The sequence below is a fragment of the Andrena cerasifolii genome, chromosome 9, assembly GCF_050908995.1.
Source record: "Andrena cerasifolii isolate SP2316 chromosome 9, iyAndCera1_principal, whole genome shotgun sequence".
Classification (NCBI taxonomy): Eukaryota; Metazoa; Arthropoda; class Insecta; order Hymenoptera; family Andrenidae; genus Andrena; species Andrena cerasifolii.
Window position 1 is genome coordinate 14,718,120 of NC_135126.1, and position 23,629 is coordinate 14,741,748.

At 37.6% G+C, this 23,629-nt stretch overlaps 2 protein-coding genes across 4 annotated transcripts in view; one reads left to right on the forward strand and one right to left on the reverse strand.

Moving 5' to 3' along the window:
• Positions 1-640: 640 nt before the first annotated feature.
• Positions 641-4,363, forward strand: Golgin84 (golgin A5). 2 transcript variants are annotated; one of them, XM_076820969.1, is made up of 8 exons: positions 649-783; positions 978-1,227; positions 1,366-1,784; positions 1,856-2,306; positions 2,372-2,576; positions 2,658-2,897; positions 3,117-3,335; positions 3,840-4,363. In XM_076820969.1, the coding sequence occupies exons 2-8, from the start codon at positions 1,082-1,084 to the stop codon at positions 3,897-3,899; spliced, it is 1,740 nt and encodes a 579-aa protein (XP_076677084.1). In that variant the 5' UTR covers positions 649-783; positions 978-1,081; the 3' UTR covers positions 3,900-4,363. The 2 variants fall into 2 exon arrangements, with proteins under 2 accessions (XP_076677083.1, XP_076677084.1); XM_076820968.1 differs by having other exon boundaries at positions 641-1,227.
• Positions 3,787-23,629, reverse strand: part of LOC143373571 (uncharacterized) — a 34,431-nt gene continuing 14,588 nt past the window's right edge. Inside the window, exons 1-3 of one of the 2 annotated variants that reach the window (XM_076820970.1) lie at positions 17,119-17,477; positions 10,801-11,129; positions 3,787-8,222 (exon numbers count right to left, since the gene is read on the reverse strand). In XM_076820970.1, the coding sequence (XP_076677085.1) occupies positions 7,894-8,222; positions 10,801-11,129; positions 17,119-17,462 (1,002 nt within the window). In that variant the 5' untranslated portion in view covers positions 17,463-17,477 and the 3' untranslated portion in view covers positions 3,787-7,893. Of the gene's footprint in view, positions 8,223-10,800; positions 11,130-17,118; positions 17,478-23,629 lie in introns of those variants that run through there. The other variant, XM_076820971.1, reaches the window with a different exon arrangement.

Here is a 23,629-nt window from a genome sequence, read left to right on the forward strand (position 1 = left end):
TTAAATATTAAGGAATAAATTGTGTAATTATTTTGAATCCTTCACAACTTTGTAATACTAGCGGCGCGTAGCGGTGAAAAGTACGAACTAGAATCGACGGTAAAACACGCCGAGATGCCAGTCTTGAGGTGCGATTTCATGCTGACACTCGACGCTCATTTCGAGCGTCGAAACCAGTCACGTGATGGGCCCACGTGACTTTCAGTCGCTCGTTCATTGGTTGAGCGTAGGTCACGTGATTGATTTTGGCGCTCAAAATGAGCGTCGACGATGAAAGTCCCACGGACGGATCACGTGACTGGTTTTGACGCTCAAAACGAGCGTCGAGTGTCAGCATGAAATCGCACCTTTAGGGCAGTATTTACAGTCGCTACTTATTCACCGTGCCGTTTCACTGATTGTCAGCCTTAAGGTGTGTGCGTACGCTGCACAGCTAGCTAGGAAAGCGCGTATGTACGTATACGCGATGTAGTAAACAAACCGCTTTTTTCAACTTTCGCCCTGGAATCGGCAAGAAGGAAGCACTCTCGATGCATCGGTCATTTCAGCGCAATTACACATACGCGCAACTGGTGGTTGCAACAGTTGCAAATGAACAAAGAAGTATATGCACGATTGCACATCTATAGGTCATTATCTATAGTGTGTGTGTATGCATCATGAAACGACTATAGTAACAGAATAACTGTATAGTGCTGTATTCACATAAATAAAAACCTGCAGTAACAATTTTAAAGAAAACTTCTTTCAACCTTAATTAGATGATTTATAACGATATGCTATGTATGTATACATTTTCTAGTTTCTTGGACAAAACCTAGGAACAATTGTCATTCACTATTGTAAACTGCTGTAACGATTTTTCTTATAAGCATAAATCGAGAGATTGTAACAGTATTGGTGACATTCGGAGAAACGTTAACAAATTACAGCAGATAATGTTTATCATTCTGTTATATGTGTAAATTCCGTTTTAGGTTATGTTACAATGATTTGCTGATGTATATGTATACATGAATTTTGTCAATCGTCAAAAATCGTTAAATTTGTAGCTAGTGTCTGCTTTATCTTTTCGTAAAAAATGGCCTGGTTGTCGGGTCTGGCCGATAAGGCGGAGAATCTGTTAAATAAGATAGATAAAAACACCGCGGCAGTTTTAAATAAAGATAAATACGACGTGCCACAGTCCCAGTTGACAGAAGTTACGTGGATTCCGCCTGAATCACGGTAAAAAAGGGCTAATTATTCGATATTCAATCTTACGAATGTTTTCAGAAATAAATTATATAACACCCTACCACTTTTTCCTTATCCATTACACAAACCAGCTGATCGAAGCGCAATAACATATTTTACACATTTCAGCCTGAACGCACTAGAAACAACAAGCTTGGCATCTGCTTCAGGATCTCCAAAGCAGCTCCCATATGTTCGTTCGATACCAAATCTTTCCTCACTGTCGACAAATTCTGTTGCGTCTAAAGACGAAGAGCTTCTTACGTTTTTAAACACACCTGGCTCAAGCCCCAAAAAGTCTGCGACAGAAATACCTATGTCGTCTCCGACACCTTCGTCGCTTATGGTGGAACACCCAACGGATAGTACAGATTCTGTATCAGAGTTATCGACTCGCAGTGGTTCTTCTTCTAGCCCCGACCTTATGCATACATCTGTAGATGTTCCGGACGATTTCAACCATGACGTAAACATAGGGCACGATGTAATACACAAAATGAATAATGGGATAGTCGGAGAGCATGTTTCAGGAATTATGCTGGATAAAGGTAAATAAGAACTTGAATTGCATTTAACTCGTATGGATTTAGAAGTTCAACAAGTTTCTGCTTGCTCTCAGGACAGAATTTTGTCGAAAGACAATCCGTCGCCGCGCAGCAAGGATATGAACAAGAAGCGAAAGAAGAAGTTACGGAAGTAGCTAAATTAATGAATTCCTCTCACAATAAGCATATAAGAAAGTACCTAAAGGAAGTAGAAAGGAATTTGGAGGAGAGAAACGAATTACTTGGCAAACAAGAGACGGACCACCAGAAAGAAATCGCTGTGCAAAATGAGAAGTTACAGTCTCTCTATACGGAAAAGGTGCAATTATCTAAACAAACGGTGGAATTACAATCTGCTTTGGAAAGAACTAGATCGGAGCTAAACTCCACTAGATCCGATTTAGAGCAGCACAAAGCCAGAGCTCTAAAAACATTGCAGGAGAAAGAAAAACTGATAGCTGAATTGAGATCTAATGAGTCCACGGGAATGGATGATACAACGATCATGGAATTAAACCAACTGAGGTAAACCCGGTAGTGGATTCAAAGTAAATGTTTCGTCGATTAATCTTCAATCTCTTAAATGGCAGGCAAGAGCGCGACACGCTTAGAGAAGAGAACCAACAGATATCCGAGCAACTGAGAATAGTGCGGGAGGAATTAATGAACGCCGATGTGAAATTGGAGAAGATGAGACAGAAATCTGCTGAAACTAATATACAAACTCAGGAAATTCTTGCGACGGAAAGACACAGGAGATTGGACGCAGAGGAAGACGCAAGATTGCATTCAGAAGTACATTAATAGAATCGATTATAATAGTCACAGTCTTACTTGTCGTACAGAGGGAATAAATTGGTGCTACCACTGTTTCAGGAAATAAGATCGTTAAAAGATGAGCTGATTCGTCAGCGTAACAGCTACACTTCGCAACTGCAAAAGAACGAGTCTGAAATTGCTAAGCTTAGGATGCAACTATCGGCAACATCGACACCGAGTAGCGAGGTAGAAACGAGACTGGCATCTCTCACGCATACGTTGGTGTCGAAGCAGCAAGCGTTAGAAAGTTTAACAACTGAGAGAAACGCTTTGCGACTACAATTGGAGAAGATCGAAGTGAGTTAAAGTAGTATAGTAAAGAAAGTTCTAACCCAAACGTTCAATACGCATTCAAAGTGGTACGATAGACGTTCGATACACCTATGGCGCCTGTCAAAAGAAGTATGGTGTATTGAACGTCTATCGTACCACTCTGAACGTGTATTGGAATCGCTATTGGGATTAATTAATAGTATCGATTCTCCTGATTATATTCTTTTCTACTTTCCTCTGCAGTATGAGTTTAGAAACAGCCGGCGTAATGTTACCTACAATATAAACGATACAGACGATGCAAAAGCCCAGGTTCCGACATTTTTAATGGAAACTCCATTCGATACTGGAGTCACCAGAAGGGTAAAAAGAGCTTATTCGTCGTTGGATGCTATTAGTGTCCGTACAGGGGTGTTTTTAAGGAGATATCCGCTAGCAAGGATTTTAGTATTCTTTTATATGGTGAGTGTTAATAAACATATAGCATTGATCTTTACGATCTTAATATAGTACGTTTAAAATTCATTTAAAAGGTAAACGCCGAGTAAACACATTTCGTAACAAATTTGAAAACTTTAAGGACTACTTGCAAGGAGAGTATCCCAGGTGTCCGCTTCCGATTGCTTTGATTTTTTTATATCTTTTAGAGGACCGAAAATAAGCAACAGGTGTTTTTTTATAGTTGGCCAAAAACCAAAGCAATCGGAGATGAACGGCTGAAAATGTTATAACTTTGAGGACTTTGTTTCACCCTCCAGGTATGAAAACGGGCCACTATAAAAAAAAACACGTGTATCTTATTTTTCGGTTCTCTAAAACATATCCGAAAAGCAAAGCAATCGGAGGCGGACACCTGGGATACTCTCCTTGTTAGATACGAATAGTTTAAACATTTTGCGTTCGTTCGAGGGTCATCAGTTACTAATAGAAGCTTAATTCGTGTATTTTCTTACAATATTTTTACAGGCATTACTTCAATTTTGGGTTCTAGTAGTTCTTCTATCACAGTCACCGGAAGCGCATTAATATTTGCAATTAACACTATAAAATAACGTAGAAAGTTTCTGTAAATACGACATCAGGATTGTATGCATATTGTTGCATGATAATTGTCAATGTTGGCGAGTTTTTTAATCCCCTCTTTAAACCACTATGTATATTACATGATATTAAAAAGGAGTTAGGTTCTAGATGCATAAACTAATGTTTTCCGACGCATTCGAACGATACAATTCAATTAAGCAGCATTTCGCGGGATACGTGTATCATTTTGGCTAGTGTAGTGTATACATGTATTTGTATGAAGCCGTTCTTGATACAGGATAGTAACTGTACATTTGCGATTAGTGATAGGTAAAGTATGCTTATTTATTCAAATGATCGTTTATTTTTTCACTATACAGAAAGGTAAATATTATAATACAAGAAAAGTGAATGTAATGTATTTAGTCAATTTTACCTTAATAAAGAAAATAAATAATTAAATAATTCATTGTATTATAATTTTCCTGCACGAAATACTTTTACGGACAAACACTTTTTATTACTATTATTTTCTGTTTAATTCAATAACGTGAATAATATTCTGTATAATGACAGAACCTTTTCGCGGTTGTAAATTATTCCGAAGCATATTGTAACGAGCAATAATACTAAAAAAAACCGTCAAGCGCAACTTTGAAAAGTAATTTAATACCAGATTTATAATTTTTCGTGGCAACCACTGTATAATAATGCGTTTATTAATACAAATTTGAATACCGTTAGTCAAAAGTCAATTCTCCAGGGTTCGATATCGACGGTATCATAAAATTGAACTTAATCACAGAATTTTCTTATAAAACAATTTCCACAGAGATGTTTCGAAGTAAGGTCGCGTTAACGTACGCCTAATGATTGAATTATAAATACGTTTTCCACGTGTTTTTATAAAAAGCAGAAGTATCTAAGTAGACTATAAATGTATCACTATCCTTACATTTTTTCCTATGATTGTTAATATTTGATTTGGTTCGTTCTTATCACTACGCGTTATACTACGTTAACGGAATACAAACAATTTGATATGCTAAGGAACAGAGGCGTGCAAACAAAGTATAAGACCAAGTTACATTTTTAAACTGACTGTAAACAACGTATCCACTTTGAAATCGGAGTAAGATTTGATCCAATTTATTTTCTATATTCATGCACTACGAAATATTAAGAAAGTCAGGGGCAAAAGAAAGCTATCCAATGATTGGCCAAAAATTGAGTGCTACACCTCCGTCAAGAATCTTGAAATTACTAACGTAAGATGCTAAAGACATTCATTTGTATATAAAGCTATAAAGATGGACAGTTTTATTAAGTTCCTTACAGAAACGCGCTATGAAGTTTCATTCGCTATATAATCTAATTACATATAGCAATTTAAGTAATGTTTAAGCATAGTAAATTACAGGTATGTGTATTGCTGTAGTAACTGGGACGTCGTGTATGTACTACACAGTTCTTAAGCACAAGTTTTGTAACTAGACACTTGCACTGAATTATGATCGATATTTTTTTTTAGCTACGCATATGAACAGATGGGAGTAACGAAGGCATCAATTTCTTCTCTTCTAATTAATTGACGCCACGATATTAAAAGATAAGACGCATCACCCTATCGTAAGAAAATATCACCTTATTTCTAGAACCTCGTTCCATAGAACGTATATTTCTAGTAAACTAATAATTTGTTGGAAATAATGTTTGAACTTGTTCGCGATATGCAACGCGCAATCTACAGATGCATTTCTTCCTTCAAATTTAAACTTCCTTTCCTTCTTCTAAGCTTAAATAAATACAGACACTTGTTTTATTACAGGACGATGGATCGAAGGTGACTCGCATTAACGACGCCAAATGATTTTAATAAGAAATCTAGAAATGATCCTTGTATGGGGAAATGTATGGTAGAGATGCATTCATGATAACAGACTGTTCGAGGAACACTGAAACGATGAACAGTACATCAGAAGGTCTGAAGGTTCCCTTATCACATATGTACATGTATATACATACAGTTCAGCTCGAGATTTGTAAACTATACTCTCAAAATACTATGATTATCATACGATCACAAATTACTTTACAGATGCGGGATCAGCATTGCTTTTAGGTTTGATAATTAAGTGAAGTATGTGAAAATACGCATCACTCGTGGTAATTAAATAAAGAGGTTCGCTATTTGAAAAATATTTATATCAAACCTCTTCCAAAGGTACCCTAATTTTCACGTTACACGTATAAGTACTGCATTTACAGAGGGGACGGTAAATGCGTGTAAATTGCGAGGCTGAAGGTATTTTGTCGTATTAATGCCTTCAGATCATAATGGACTAACATAATGAGTATAACAGAATGTTCTTAATTTCAGAATGGTGGTGTACGAATACCTTGCTCGAACTCTAACGGTTTACAGATTATATCTCTCCTCTCGTTTTGCCTATATTATTACTCGTATATTATCCATAAATAAATTAAAAATAATCATTCATTTTTTACACGATACGATCGACCTCTGAATACCATCCTTTTATTTTTCTAATGCTTCGGTGCCAATTAAAAACACGAGTCGAGGTTTGATCGATCTAGTAGGCTCAAGAAAATCGTCATTTAAATTTAACAGGCTTGTATTACAAATTGTGTGCGGTGTATTCGTTTGTCGAAGACACCCGACTATTCCGAGAGACCGTTTTGTTTGAAAATACGCGCAATCATTAATTTATTCGAGCGACAACTAGAGGGAAATCGTTGGTTTCGCAAACGAGAGAAAGAGGCAAAATTACACGTGCGAATACAAATTTCACAGCCACGAATTCGCAGAGTGTTTTAGTTCGAATCGGCTCACGAACAACTAAGCTTTAGGCTAAAAGATTCTGACGCGAAAGTACAGCCGAGAGCAATCCCACGTTTTATAATTACAGTTTCAAATTTGTCGAAGATACATGTAACGTCGATAATAAATACATGGAGAGGAAACCAATGAACGCGGAAAATGAAATATGCATGTGAAACCTTTGGAAATGATGCATTTCTTGCGGAATTATTCCATGGAAATTGAACGATGCAGGACTTACAAGCTACCAATGATACTTTCGCGAGAGAGAATTAGCAAGCTTCGAAGAATTACGTGAACTTCACATCAGAAAATGATCAACTTTTTTTGAGTTCGTTCTAGTAATTCATTGCATCCGAGATTCCATACAATCGCTTTTTGAAATTCTGCTCTTCGATCTGTCGAAGTTCTGGTTATGAACTGAAACCTGTAAGGTGCGAATCCACGATGAGACTTTACACGAGACTTTTCTATCACGCGACAAAAATCTCAGCAACAATTATTCAAATGTAAATAATGAAAATAGTCGCGAGAGATGAGATTTTTGAAAATAATACCACTTGTCCCATAAGGGTCTAGTTTTATGAAACTAATGCCAAATTAATTAAAAAATAATTAAAGATTTGTCTCGTGAGATTAAAGTCTCATGTGAGACATGATATTTTTCTCTACGTGGATTTGCCCCTAATACTTAACACAGTAAGAGTTTTTTCACACGAGACACTTTAGCAGTCCGCCCCTTGTCTTTCAGATCTATCCACAACAATTTTCACCCCGTTCTATCTTCGGATACGGGGTCCGTTTAGACCCACCTTACGCATTAAACTACACGTGTTACTTGTTATTACTATTACTGTTTCAGATCGCAACCAGATCAGATCCCAATACGAAACTTATTCCGAGGTGCGTACGAACGAAATTATGAAGCAGAATGGATCAAGGGTTGAAGACGGTGGCTGGGTCTTTTCTGACCCAAGCATAAGGCCCCTGAATGTAGTAAAGAAAACTTCATTCCGCAAGGTTCATTCAGTTGTGATCAAGAAGCGATTGTATCGCCCGATTCTCGACGACCAAGCAACTCTAACTTCCCAGTACGTCCCTTCGAGTTCAGTCACAGATTACCTCTTTCTCTTGCACGGTACACATATTCTAAGCTTACGACTCGTCGTTATCGTCGGAGGATTCTTCGGTGTCGCGTTCGCTGCCCCCGCAGGTGGACGTGACGTCGTTGGACGAGGAATACGTGGAGTCCGGGGTCGGCGGGAACGACGGTCTTGCGGCGACCGTCTTCTCCGTCGACGAAGACACATCCGCGTCCTTGCAATCCGTGGCATCCAGTCTTTGTTGCACGCACTTGTTCTCGGGATTGTTCAACACCGAGTGGATGAAGTCGCGGGTCTCCTCGCGCAGCGCCTTCACCCTTTCTTGGAGGATGTTGTTCCGCCGCACGAGGGCCATCGTGCGTACGACGATGTCTAGGAGACCTGCCAGGTCGTTAGAACAAATTGGAGTTACTGGGAACGGTTGCTTCAGCGCTAACGCGCGCTTCTACTTGTGCAATCAGCCGCGCAGGGTGTTCTTGTGCAGCTCACGCTAGGACGACTTCTAGGGGATTTCTACTGACCCCATGTAGTTCTGCGTTACTCATAACTTTTTGTTTTGTAATTGTTAATAGAGATGGGTAAAATTTTATTCGGATGGCGAATAACGAATAAACTTCTATTCGCCGCAAACGGACAAGCTTTTAGAATAATTTTTTAATCAAATCATAGATTATCCAGATAGTATAAATAATTTCTATTCGGATAATTATTTATTTAATTGTAGAGATCGTAAGAATACATTTTTACGAAACTAAGAGGAAATCAAAACTATGAGAAGTTATTCGTACCATTATTTGAATAATTTTGTAATACATATTCGAATGAATTATTTGAGTAAATGGATAGAATAATATGTTACAGATAACTATAATATTTATTATTATCCTGATGAAATATTAGACTAAATTGAATTTATTCGGATAGTTATCTTAGACAAATATTTGTTGGAAACAATTTGAATAATGCCTAACTCTGATTATTTATTAACTGCCTAGAGTCAGTATATTTGGATAACAGTTCATTGGAATGAACACTATTTTGAAATCTTGAGACATAAAAATACATTTCCAAATTACTTTCATTGCTTTTGGGTAGTCTTGCACAAAAATACTTTTGGCTGTATTAATGCAGTTTTACTTAGGTAAAGTGGTCGACCATTTTCATTTCATAGTCATTCGATAATTACAGCTCTCATTTAATGCTTTTTATAATATAAAAACATCATAAATGAAACCTATCAATGCAAAATTCATGAAACTTTAGCCTTCGAGGAGGCTCGGATAACTCCAGAAGTCAAATATGGCAGAAGTCGTCCTAGGATTGAAAAGCATATTTCTTCAAATGCAGCAAGCATCTAAGAATCTAAGGGAATCCTTCAATGGGAACGTCGCATTATTCTTCAACGTGAAATCGTTTTCGAGTAATGTCCCAATCCGGAAATTCAAAAAATTATGAAACTTTTGGAGTTTGGAAAGGATATATAGATACGTATTATGCAATTTTTTGCTGCCCAAATTAAGGGAGGGAAATTGATCCCTGAAAATTCGGCAATTTTCCGATTCTGTGTTATAACTCGTGAACTGTAAGAACTGTAAGTTACCAAATGATAGTCCTAATTAAAATTAAAAAAAAAATGAAGACCGACTTTAAAAAAATACAAATGCACTAAAAAGTAAAAAATAATTTTACCCCTTATTTAATCTACGACTCTCATATTTTTTAAGTCAGCGCCAGATTTATACAGTGCAAATGATGAGGTGCCGACTTAAAAAAATTGAGAATCGTAGATTATATAAGGGAAAAAAATATTTCTTATTTATCAGTGCATTTTTATATTTTGAAGTCGCTTTTAACTTTTTTAATTTTCTTATTTAATGACTTATGCGGGGACAAATATAAAAAAAATATACATACTGGTCGAATCTACAACCTCCCCTTTTTGAAGTCGATTAAAAAGATGTAACTTTTGTTGAAAACTGTTTTCTATCTCTTTTCAAAATCGGAAAATAGCCGGATTTTCAGTGGTTAATATCACCCTCTTAGAGTCAATTTGTGCACTAAAAAAAAAATTGCGTCATACCCATATATCCTCTACATATCCATAAAGTTTCATATTTTTTTTTAATTTCCGTGTTGAGGATCTTCCCTTGTAGCATGTAACTAGTGCAAGTGGTAAGTGCAGAGGAAGAGATCGGGTAGTTAAAGCCACTGATTAACTGTAAGCGAAGCGGGACGGGTTCCTCGAATGCCCGTAGATTTTGTGCGTGAGATCCATGCATTATAAATGTGTATGATCTTCAAAAAACAAATGAGATTGTGTAATTGACCTGAAGTTACCTAAGCCAGATTCAGCGTTATGGTGTAGAACTCGTAAAGTCAAGCCGAATTGTTACTAAGAAGCCGTAAAGAGTCGTTTAATGTTAACGTTGTAGCGAAGCGCTGAGCTCCTAGTATTTTAGCGTACTGTCGAGTTGCGTGTTTGTTAATAACCAAAGATATTGACTATTGAGTCAGGAACCTTCTTCTCTACTAAACACTTGATTACTTCTACAGAACTGGGGGGTGTAAACGAACTTGTGTCACGTTGGGTGTGAATGAAAAGTGTTTAGAACGATACGAAACAAAAGAAGCCACTGCTTGAAACCGAGACCCGATTTCGACTGAAGCGAGTCTGAACGAATTCTAAGAATGCACGCGGATGTATAAGGGCGGGAACTTAAGCAGTGCAATTGAAGAGAGAGTTACGGCATAAGCGTCAGAGTAAGCTCGTGTAAATAGAGATTAGAAAAATGAGTTGTACACGATGCGATAAAATTCGTGGTACAATTGTCGACAGGGCGATTAGAGCCCTGGGTATGATGGCGTTGATCCCCATACCTCGCGCTTTGGCAGGGTGCAAATACCTCGGCGCGAAAAGACACCAATGCCACTGAAATTGTTAATGTCAAGGGAACCATACCTCTGCGCCGTGCCAGAAACACTTTCCAATGTTCCTCCACATCCGCTGGAACGCGAGCAGAAACGTTCGCAGAAGAGGAGCTGACAATGGTCGGCGCGCGGGAGTCACTGGGACGTTCAGGCTCCCAAAGGGGACTTTCCGGTGGCGTTAGAGACGCCCCGTCACGGGACGTCGCGTTCATTTCCATCCTCCTCAATTCCAATCTCTGCTGTTTCAGCACGACTCCGTTGCACACCCTCTGTCGTCGGCGGGAGCAGGGGGTCGTCGATTTCCTCGCCATCGGCAGCTCCGTCAGGCAAATGGTCGGGGCCATTTTCGCGGTGGAGGATCTGTAACCAGAAAGAGATCGTCGGATTTAAATCGCGAACTTTGCCTATTCTGGCGCGTGAACTCTTTATGCAACGGTGTCTAAAGAGTGAAGCGTGAATAAAGTCTCTTTTCAAAGAGAAGTACCTGCCAGTCATTGCTTACGCGTTGTAGTATCTTATCCACTGTGATGTGTACAATAGTTGCTGCATAAAGTACATCCGGGGATCAGGAAATTCTTCCTTTTGCAAGAATATAGGTTTGCTAATTCGTTGAGCTGACTGTAGAACTCTTTCAAGTTCTCGTGATGTATTACAAGCTACTGTAAATACGGTTTGATTTTTTTTTTTTAAATAATAAAGTTTGAAAAATAATATCGACGACTTCGAATTGGTGCTCATGATTTTTCCATATTTTTTGTTTCTCGAGAAAGCAGAAATGGGATCATATTTCTTGAGAATTCTCGAGAAAATGAACAAAATATTGGAAAAATTATATTTTTGGAATAATGTTGATAATATTTATCAAAACACAAGCAAACTTTAACTAAATGATTATTCCTGTGTAATTTATACAAAACTTGTGTAAATGAAAAAATAGATATTAAATATAATTGGTAAATTTATTTATTTAATACAAAATTTGTACAAAGCGAAACATTACTTTTTGGTTTTAAAAATTATTTTTAAATAGCACAATGTGTCTAATGTAGCGTCAGCGAATCTATTTTTTTGTGGCAAAATCTGTTACTTTTATATTTTGACGTTTTATATATAGCTATCTTGGCTGTTAAATGAAAAAATGCGTCTTTTGACCATTTTGGAAGAAATTCTGGATCGTGCAAAAATTTTATACGGGATACAATAGTCTTATCTCCTCTTTTCTATATTTCTTCTTTAATAGCCACAGGAAACTCATTAGATACTTAATTCAGCATATAATTTTTCTAAATTTTTAAATAAGAATTTAAGAGCATTTTCAGCAGTTAATAATATCGAATCTTTTGTACTGTGATTTTCTATTGGAATTCATATAGGTTCTAATGTTATTAATAAGAGGTATTATAAATTGTAGATGTGGTTATACGTTCGCAATTAACTAGTAATACATTCATTTACGAAAATAAATCAGATTTATAATATTTTTCCTAAACTTAAATTTCTCGAGAAATTATAGTATTTCTCGAGAAATTATAGTATTTCTCGAGAAATTATAGTATTTCTCGAGAAATTATAGTATTTCTTGAGAAATTATAGTATTTCTCGAGAAATTATAGTATTTCTCGAGAAATTATAGTATTTCTCGAGAAATTATAGTATTTCTTGAGAAATAAGAAATTAGCAATTATAAAATTTCTCGAGAAATTCTCGAAAAGGAACACTACTTCGAATGTCCTCAAGGGTTTAACCTTTTTGTCCCTGCCATTTCCCCAATATCTCCAACAGTAGAAGAGATAATTAGGCGTGCCATTTCTGATGGACATTATTTACAATGATTGCGCGCTTACGTATGATCGTTTATGTCTGCTTGGTCAGCAGTACGATTTTTAAATATTCATCGTGACTGTTCCATTCATAAGAATGTTGACGTTTCAGTTAACTATGTCTGCACACCAGACGCCAGAGTCTATCGACCGCGGTAATTGTCCCGCCAGCGATATACATAATATAATGATACGATACCAGCCATCTGCGTAATTTGATGAGCAGAGGGAACAATCGATGACCTAAATACGTAGCAGCGGTGCACTTTGCTACGTCGACGTCCATGAGAGCGATTTCATCGGAGATTAATAGGTTCAACGTGACCGGCTCGTTAAAGAATTTTCTTCACAAATTAACATCGACGATAAGCTTCACACTGATAAAATTTAATTCCGGTAAAGTGCAACGGTTGATAAACGCGACATCGCTTAAGGTACCGGTTAACAAGTCTTTCGCTTGTTTTAAGTTCCCGCTGGCGCCAGGGTAGTGTGGGATATCTACCCACTACAACCCCACGGCCACTATGAAATTTTTAATAATTTACATGTAAATATCTCTATTATTGGCTGAAACTCTCGGACACCTATTTACCTATTTTCGACATAGATACATCGTGCCAAGGCTCATCAACATCGGTGTCTACCACATGGTGTCCTCCCCTTGTAAATATTATACAAAAATACCTAGCCAATGTACATCGAAAAATTAATTTTAAAATCAGAAAGAATTTTTTCCATCTAGTATTTTCTGTGAAAAATGGTCCTGAGCGTTTATTTCGCGTCAGTAATGCCCCAAGTCGATTTAGTCCGTTGTCTCTTGTGGCTGATGCTGTAACGCGAAATTGTTGCCGAAATTATCGCGACATAACTCAGGTTGCACGTTCCTTGCCTGAGATTTTAACAAAGGTGAACGTGTCGCGAGATCGCACGAAAATGGAACGTGCTCATCCGACTATTAGCGCGGAAGTATCGCGTTTTACTTTGTGGGGAAGATTATTTATAAATCGAAGGATCGGGAGACGAGACTTTCACTTGTTGATAAATATCTAATAATACCGCCACGAGGCAGTATTTTACACCTTGACCACGGGATACGCGTGCACGCTTACGGCGGTATATCTACATACTTATGCGATACGCGAGTATTTTAACAGCACCGTGAACAATTTATAAAAAGGATGATGACCGAATGCACTTGAGGGTCATGCACGCGTGTGTGCACTTCCACGTGCACCGTGCTTTTATGCACCGATAATAGCATTTAGCTCTTATCAGTAAATTTAATCTACAGTTGCTCGTACAACTGGGGAACATTAACTTTCTTGTCAACGAATTCATATTCTAGTTTCGTGTTCCATGAAAACGTCCTACTGTGTTTATGTATACCATCGCCCCATACGTGTCCTCCACATTTCCGTAAGGGGGGACTCTGGTGTAATAGCAACCGAAAGTAAGTTATATTTATGATTTTTCTTTTGAAAACTATTGTTAATATTGCATTAAACTCGTTTGGAATATAAGGAGGCATCTTTAAACTTGCAGAATTTTTTTTTATGTCGATCCTTATAATAATAAGGTTATAATAAGGTTATTATTATACTTAATATTAACCTTGTTATTAATAAATTTATTAATTATTATATAAGTGTTATTGATAAAAACTAAAGTTAAAATTCTGAGCCCAGTCCCAAGATTCCACAATAATGAATAATTAATCAGAAGGATCGACATAAAAAAAATATTTTCTACAAATTTAAAGATGCCTGCTTATATCCCAAAAGAGTTTAATCCAATATTAACAATAGTCTTTTAAAAAAAAAAGTCGTAAGTATCGGTTACTTTTGGGGTTGTTGCAAGAGAATATCCCCTTAAGGGGTCTCCCTACTTTGACGCTGCGAATTTTAGGGGAATGAAAACGAAATATTGGAAAACACAAAATTTGAAATGAAAGTTTTCATTTTTCGGAATAAAATTTGTTAGTTTTCTGTGTTGCAAAATTCAAATTTTTCAAATACTTACTTCATTCCAGTTCACACGATAATCACACTCATATAGATTAAGCAAAATTTTACGTACTTTCTTTCAGATGATTACGACAGCCAGAATCATGTTCGCCAGCAACAATTTTTTTCAAACCCCTCTTACTACTATCATTGTAACTTTGAACAAAATTATTATTATTGCACAACAAAATTTGAGCACATTCTTCGAATGTCAATTAATAAACGTACACAGTTTGGAACTGTAATACTTAATACTTTTCTTTTAAAATATTCCAGAAATTTTGCTTTATATTAACAGCGTTAAACTAGGAAGACCCCTTAACTGTATGTTTGTAAAAACGAAACTCCGATTTTGAAAATGGTTTCTTCCAAGTATTTCAAAAACGTTAGCAGTCACTTATCCAAACCGTCATATCTGCCAATTAAGGTGAAAAAATGTAAGATCCACTGCGACGTTACAAAACTTAACTGTCATTCCAAATCGTCAATTCTGATTTTTACTTCTGCACAAATTTTTCTCGATTTCCTTTTCCTCCATTTCTCAGCTCTAACATCTCCAGACGTTACCTATGTCGTGAAAAAAAAACTGGCCTATCCAAGTGACATGCTGCACCGCAAACTATCCAATCAACACACACACACGCGCAGACCGAATGTGGTAGCGTGTCCCTGCCATGAATTACACGTGTGCACTCGTACCGGTTGGCGACGCGATCGATGCAGACGATGACCTGATTACCGTGAACGGTGCACGTGCCTGCACCGAAATAAAGCAACAGAGAGAGCCTCGGCACGACTTCTCGTCTCCCCTCGACCGGTTATAATACCCAGCCGCTGCTTTGACCTCGGGGACTTCGTCGTACCACGTGCGACCGTGAAAGGATACCGATAGCCCGCGCGAGAAAAGGCGGATAAGCCCACGCGCGTGCAACCCTTAAGATGTACCCAAGACACCAACAGGAGTGAGCCTCATTCGGGTCACCGATTTCCCTAAAATTCCGCACACGGCTACTCCATACTCTATACAACAACATAGCGTGCACAAGGAAAAATTTCTCGGTAAAATTAATTTCGACCGTTGAACTTCCATAAACCTCCCCCTCTGCAACCCTCTTCATAAAATATTGCACAAGTTGCACTGTCATTGACTCGTTCACAATTGAGGGGCTCGGTGGAAAATAGGCACATGCCACGTATGAACGTTCGTTTCTACATAATATTAAAAGCAAAACACAGTGGCATGTGCTTGTTTTCCACTGGGCCCCTGAATTTTGTAACGTAATTACAGCAGCTTTATAAGAAATTGCTGAACGAAATTTCAAATTGATTATTATGCAGGGTGTTTCACTCAACTTTATTACCTGAAATATTCCTGCTATATTTCAAATTACATAAAGATGTTTCCTACGAAATATACACAGCTTTGTGGGAGGCGTTTAGTAATGAAAGTTTTATTCTGTTGGGAGGGGTTAATGAAACACGAATGTCAACTTTGCCTTTTTGAAGGGAGTTTCTCATGAAATCGCTCAGAAAAATAGGTGATGTTTGGGATTTTTTTCCAAAAGCATACAACATCCATTAAAAAAACTGCATGGGCTTTATTAACACGTTATTCAAGGGTATGAAATTTTTGTTCAGTTTGCTGTAATGGTTCAATTTCTACGTGGCACTAAGTGCACATAAAGGCCACAGAGTTTTTTACTGCATGTTGTATACTTTTTTAAAAAATTCTAAAGATCACCTATTTTTTGAGCGATTTGATGAGGACGTCCTCTTAAATGGAAGGCTACATTCTATTTACCGATACCTAATAGCCACTTTGCACACCTGCAGCAATAAATCCTCCAAGCTCCCTAAAGTTCCTCTAAAAAACTTGCAAAAAAAACAAAGTTTCATCTCATTAACCACTCCCAACAGAATAAAACTATCGTTACTCTACGCCGACCCCCACAAAACTATGCACCTTTTTATGAAATCTTAAATGTAGCAGAAACATTTCAGGTGGTAAATGACAGAGGGATGTTCGAACCACCATCTCATTTTAAATAAGAAGTTTATTTAATCCAACATTCAAAACCTTACAGCGAATAAGTGACAAGCCTGACTTCGTGACAGATTCTGAACGTCGTTGAAAAATGTCTCAAGGTTTTAAAGGCTAGCTGGGGAAAATAGTAGTAGGATTACAAGAAGCTGCCGGGACTACTAAAACGCAAAGTTAATATGGATGACATACTGTCTAGAGTCTACACGAGTGACACGGTGTTTGCGAAAGAAGAAAGCGAAAAATACTTGAGTTATTGAGAGCGAAACGGACTAACCCACTTCCTCAGCAAAATTGAGTCAGTAGTACTAATGTATTCCAACAGGCTGTACTAATCACATAAAATAGGAAGAAGAAGAAAATTTCAATGTGGGTTTTTTGCCTCAACGCCACATTTGTAAGCCTGAGTAATTTGAGGGGCGAGTACACTGCATAGATTTAGGTGAAGCACTCTGTATATTATCCATACGATTCGATTTACTCACGCTCTGAATTCATCGGAATCCTTCCAACGCTCTTCCGTCCGCAAGAATCCCACGAGCCCACGTTTACCCGTGTAATCTTCCCGGTTAAGCACGATCCGTCGGCGCGCGTGGCACAGGATAAAAGCGGCCCAACGGTAATTCCGAGTCGTGACAGATACACCCCGATTATTCACGGAGGGGGGGTCGTGATATATCGTAGGTGTCGGACGCGCGACGGCACGGACGGTGTATTCGCACCCGGCCAAAGTGGTTGCTTCTGCGAACGGCTCGTCAGGAACTGCTTTTCCCCCCCTGTACGGATGAAAGGCAACGGGCACCGCCGCGGAATCGCAGAGGGGTTGCATCGGGAGGGGAAACAGGGCGAGGGAACTGGGTGGCCTTCAATAAGGGCGCACGTGCTGAATATTCGGCTTGTCCACGGTTCCCTCGTTTGCCGAGATAACACACGAGGAAATCGTCTGTAATTTCGTTCGCTATAAATCCAGCAATTGGCGCGAACATCGGTGGAGCAATTACTCGTTACTCCACTCGAGTAATGAGTTTCGATTTTCCCAAGGGAAGTGTATTGTAAAGGAACTGTTGAGAAGTGAATATAATTCAGGAACGGGGTCACCATATCCTCAGTTTCCCGAAAGCTGGAAACTCTGGTTTTGGGTACTTTTTTAGTTGAAGTCTGTGGCTACGTGGCTGGGGAATTTGAAAAGTATGTTCCTCTCAATTGTCATTTGTATTTGAAGTCTTGTTTTTTTATGTTTGTTTGTTTGTTTTTACTGTTTTCTTGTGCTTTAAGCAGGATGGCGTTTCAAGTTTATTTTTGCTTATATTGCCCAACGAACTATAGTCACACATTTTTTTATCCCTCCTCTCTCCTTCGGGTCCCAGCAGCAGCAGCGCACCGGGAGAAAGGTGGTCTCCCATCTTTCCCCAGTACACCGCCCCATGATGCTTAACTTCGGTGATCTAACGAGAACCGGTGTTTTCCATCACGGCTACGGCCGCTGGTATTTTTTTTTTTTATATTTGTACACGCTTTGTGTAGAAACCATTTTTGGGAGGGAAGTTTGGACATTTTTCACGAAATTTCTAACTATTTAGTAGAACTACGCGGTTTTAAATAAAGGTAGAGATTGAAGAATATTCTTTGCAGTTATACCTGCTGAATTTTTTTTCTCCGTCACGTCTAGAACTCGCAGTGGCGCCACTTTTACAAGAAAATATATTGCGAAGAGTAAAAGCTGAAAACTACCCTTAATGTACCTACCCTTTGCAAAAATATTATCGAGTGGAATATAAAGTTTTATGATGAAACATAGCGAAGCTGTGATTCTAACGATATGGTTAGTAATAGCAGAACGCGCATGGGCATGAATAATCGTGCCGTTAAGAGAGAGTTCTGCGTGCAAACCTTCCCGAATAAAGCCGAGATAGGAGAAGTACAGTTGTCTGACAATGCGATGGAACTGCAGCGAAATTATGAGTGCAGAACCAAGGGGAAGTGCAAGGCCTTCTGCGAAGAAGGGCGCACGTGTGTCTTTCTTCCGTCGATACCGCCACACATATTTATAACCGCGAACACGTGTCGTACACGAACTACTATGTATACGGCAACTTTCCAAGAATTCGCCGCGAGCAATGTAATGACGCCGAATTTACTAAATTGCTATAAAAAAAAACTTTACGATTTCACTGAAAAGTGCATTACGTGCAACGGTTCAAATCACATGCACATACCACAGTTTACTTGCCTGAGTAATGTCAAATTCAGAATTAGCGTTATAATTTACATTGATATAAACCTTGATTAATATATTCTTTGGTGGAGCCAAAGAAATTTTGCTAGAAGACTGTAACAAGATAAGCCAGAATTTTACAGAAAATTGGTTGCATCTGTGCATAATAGATTAAAGCTTGCAATAAAATCGCAGGAATATTAGAAGGATATTAACTTATTGCAATTACGTTGGTATAAATTAAATATTGAATTTGGGCGAATATTTTTTCCCACGATCTTTGCTGCTTCCGCGGATAATAATAATTTCTTAAATAAACTGTGTAGGGTGGATGTACCAGTAAATGAACATGTACCAGTGAATGGACATTTTATATTAAAATGAGTAAAATAAATTATTAAAATAAGCAACTAATTAATTACAGACTTCTTTTAATTTCTTGCTTCCTATCCAAACAATTTTTGCAGCACGTGGAATCAATCGCGCTGCAAACATAATTTTATAAAAGTGTTCATTCATTAGCCTTAAGTGTTCATTTATTGGTGCGTTTACCCTACAATTTCTCAATTGAAGGCACACAAAACAAAAATATATTAACCAAGCTTTATGCTATTGTGAATTAGAATTGCGAATTCTTATTTCGAAGTCGAGTTAATATGCAAAATATGTTACATGTAGGGTGGTGGCGGATGCTTTTACAAGTAACAACGTTTCAAGACTATTTCTGATGAAGCAGAAACAAAATTACCACCTGCGAAAGTGTATTACTTTATCTGTACACTTATTTATCAAACTGAAGAGAAGACATACATATTCTAAAGTAGAGTGGAACTGACCAAATTTTGCTTGAAAATAAAATAAAGGATCATGACTCGAAGGGATGTTTCAATCATTTAATTATTCACTTGATTAAGGAAAATATTTTTGCTTAAAGTAGTGGCAATTTGAGCTAATTATTACATTTCATTTTTGCTCTAAAATCTAAGCTGTTTCTTTTTCACACCTAGTTCTCCTAATTAATTATATGCTCCTTTCACCTTCAAAGATGGTTGGACAAATTGTGAAGTGTTCTTTTGTTGGCTCATTTACAGTAGTGCACGATTTTAAGTGTAATATCAAGTATTAACATTGTACGCTTCTTGAAATATTTACTGTATTACTTGAATATTTAACACGCCATCCCTTCTCCCTTATTTAACATTACTATTGAAAAAATATCATTGCTGGATATCTTAGCCAAAATAAGTTGGATACCAGCCACTGTATCAACCATGTATCTATGAAAATTATGCACACTATGTGGATTTGTGAGTGCTGTAAAAATATTTCCAATTGGTAGCGTGCTATCCTTATCGTACAGAATTAATTGAAATATTCTTTCGCCATTTAAATTTTGAAAGCGGCCAAGTCCGAAGCAAAATACCTCCAGCTATAACGGATTGAAACGCACCGACATAAAACTCGCGGTAAATACCAATTCATTCGTACGAAATCCATTCGCGAGGTGTGTGCGAATGGATCACGTTCGCCACGTGATTTTTAATCTCGCGCGACTGGAACCGGATCCAACGCGTGCGAAGAACAAAAGTACGATGATGCCGTTGTGCAGAGTGTAAAAATTTCACCGATCCACGTGCTTAACTTACGAGTTCAATGGTATCGTTACGAGTATTTATATCCGTTGCGACCATTCTCGGCCATCCCCGCGCAGCCGTACACGAGAATGCAACTTTTTCGTGTGAACGGTTACGATTTTTCACTCGGTTGTTATGAAAAACACCACGGCGGCACGTGTCGCGGTTGAATACTTCGGGACAAAAATAACGCCGATATGAAAACATTAACGTGATTCGCGCGCGCGTGTCAATAATTATGCGATTATATATAAACTTTGTGATACGACCATAACAACGGTTACGGTGGTTGTTTCATTATTTTACTTCCGGAAGATAGGTCATTTAATCTGTTTAATTTATGCGTGGGGATTTGGATAGTCTTTCCAATGTTATAATGATATTTACTATGAGTATCGTAGGTGTATTATACGATGTAGTATGGAACACTGAAGAAAACTCGGGAATTGACTTTAAGCATCAAGTGAAGCGTTGATTAATATTGGAGAATTAAGAGCATAAAGGTAATGGACGCTCAGATGAAGAGAGTGGTGAGATCGACGTAAATAGTGGGAGAGTAGGAGGCCAGGAGAATAGAAGTATAGAAGAGTAGTAGAGTAGATTTTGCTGAGAAATAGAAGAGTAGAAACGTAGGTGCTGGAGACTAGAAAAATAGGAAAGGAGATGGTGACAAAGACTAGAAAAGTAGAAGGTGTTGAAGACTAGAAGAGTAGAAAAGTAGAAGGTGTTGAAGATTACAACAGTAGAAAAGTAGAAGGTGTTGAAGACGGAAGAGTAGAAAAGTAGAAGGTGTTGAAGACGGAAGAGTAGAAAAGTAGAAGGTGTTGAAGACTAGAAGAGTAGAAAAGTAGAAGGTGTTGAAGATTCGAAAAGTAGAAGGTGTTGAAGACTAGAAGAGTAGAAGGTGTTGAAGATTACAACAGTAGAAAAGTAGAAGGTGTTGAAGACTGGAGAGTAGAAAAGTAGAAGGTGTTGAAGACTAGAAGAGTAGAAAAGTAGAAGGTGTTGAAAACTAGAAGAGTAGAAAAGTAGAAGGTGTTGAAGACTAGAAGAGTAGAAAAGTAGAAGGTGTTGAAGACTAGAAGAGTAGAAAAGTAGAAGGTGTTGAAGATTCGAAAAGTAGAAGGTGTTGAAGACTAGAAGAGTAGAAGGTGTTGAAGACTAGAAGAGTAGAAAAGTAGAAGGTGTTGAAGACTAGAAGAGTAGAAAAGTAGAAGGTGTTGAAGACTAGAAGAGTAGAAAAGTAGAAGGTGTTGAAGACTAGAAGAGTAGAAAAGTAGAAGGTGTTGAAGATTCGAAAAGTAGAAGGTGTTGAAGACTAGAAGAGTAGAAGGTGTTGAAGACTAGAAGAGTAGAAAAGTAGAAGGTGTTGAAGACTAGAAGAGTAGAAAAGTAGAAGGTGTTGAAGACTAGAAGAGTAGAAAAGTAGAAGGTGTTGAAGACTAGAAGAGTAGAAAAGTAGAAGGTGTTGAAGATTCGAAAAGTAGAAGGTGTTGAAGACTAGAAGAGTAGAAGGTGTTGAAGACTAGAAGAGTAGAAAAGTAGAAGGTGTTGAAGACTAGAAGAGTAGAAAAGTAGAAGGTGTTAAAGACTAGAAGAGTAGAAAAGTAGAAGGAGTTGAAGACTAGAAGAGTAGAAGAATTGGGGTAGCAAATTAAAAGTGTTGGTAAATTACAGTATCAACTTAAAAGACTAGGAAAGTAGAAAAGTCCAGTGAAGCATTAAAAAAATCAATGCTCAAAAATAGAGGAGTACAGACCTAAATACCTAGAGGAGTAGATAAAAAACTATCCTGTACTGATAATGAATATTCTATAATATAACAGAATATAAAGATTGGAAGAGTCAAAATCGAAAAATTTGCAAGTGTTCATAAGAATAATGTCTTATTATGTTCTAGACGATTTTTAAACGACATGTAGTATTACAACATAAAAGTTATCCATCTATTTAACACACAACTCTGCCCACTTCTAAAATATTCCACACGACTCGTGCATACCGCCATACATCTGCACGTGTCGAACACATTAAGAAAAAAATCTTATTATTCTGCTCAAGCGTGCACAGGCTGTCGATATCAGAGGCTCATAAGAATGACTGGATTGCCTGTGTGACAGCATTATCGATCGTTTATTACCGTTTCACGAGCTGTCCAAGATCTCGCATGAGATACATTCGAAATTTATCGCCTCCAAAATGACTGTTACTGCGTCGCGCAATCTGTCCCCAGAATTTCAATGACGAGCTTAGCTTCAGGTACACCTCACCTCTATTTTAATCAATTTCTTTAAACCTGCAAAAAGCTCCAGCAATTCTACGCCCATTTTCTGCCAAAATTACTCGCGACTTTTATCGATGATCATTATGAATTTTTCGTTTATCTACCGATATGTTTGCAAACAATGTATTTCAACACTAGAGCCTGCCAAACAATGCGTACCTTTAAAATACTATAAATTTTTAAATTACATATAAACTTTAAATTAATTTCTTGAAAAACTGAAAATTTTACTATTTAAGACTTTACTGATCAAATTCATTAGATATAATTATTGTAATCAAGGTACTACAAAGCTTTTAAGCTATATATTTCATTTTTTATTCTATAACTTTTACATATTTCTCTATTACACTTTGTTGAATTCTTCACCCCCTTCAACAAACATTTCCATGAACTGGAAGAAAAATTAATTTCATATGCAAGAAAAATTGGGATCCCTTTAAAATTACGATATTCGTTACACATTTTTCCAAGTTGTATAAGTGATCGCCCTTGTTATAAAGAGAGCCTTAATACTATAACTCGTCCCTCTTTCATTATTTTCCTCAACTCTAATTTAGAATTGGAACGGTGACTGTTACCGACGCGAACACGTATTTTCGCTTTTCTTTCCGAAATTTCCTTTCAATCTCTGAATTGTGGGGAATCGGTGATAAATTCGCGAACGTCGAATGCTAACTGTGGGCGGAATACTGTTTGCCTGGTACGTACACAAATAACTGTTGCGCAATGTAATTCCGTACATCAGTGATCAGATCCTATCATTCGTAATAACTATTACGAACGAAACCGTCGAGTCTCTAATTACGTAAAAAGATTAATTAGTTTAACGATATGAATTTTCACTCTATTTCTATGATAAA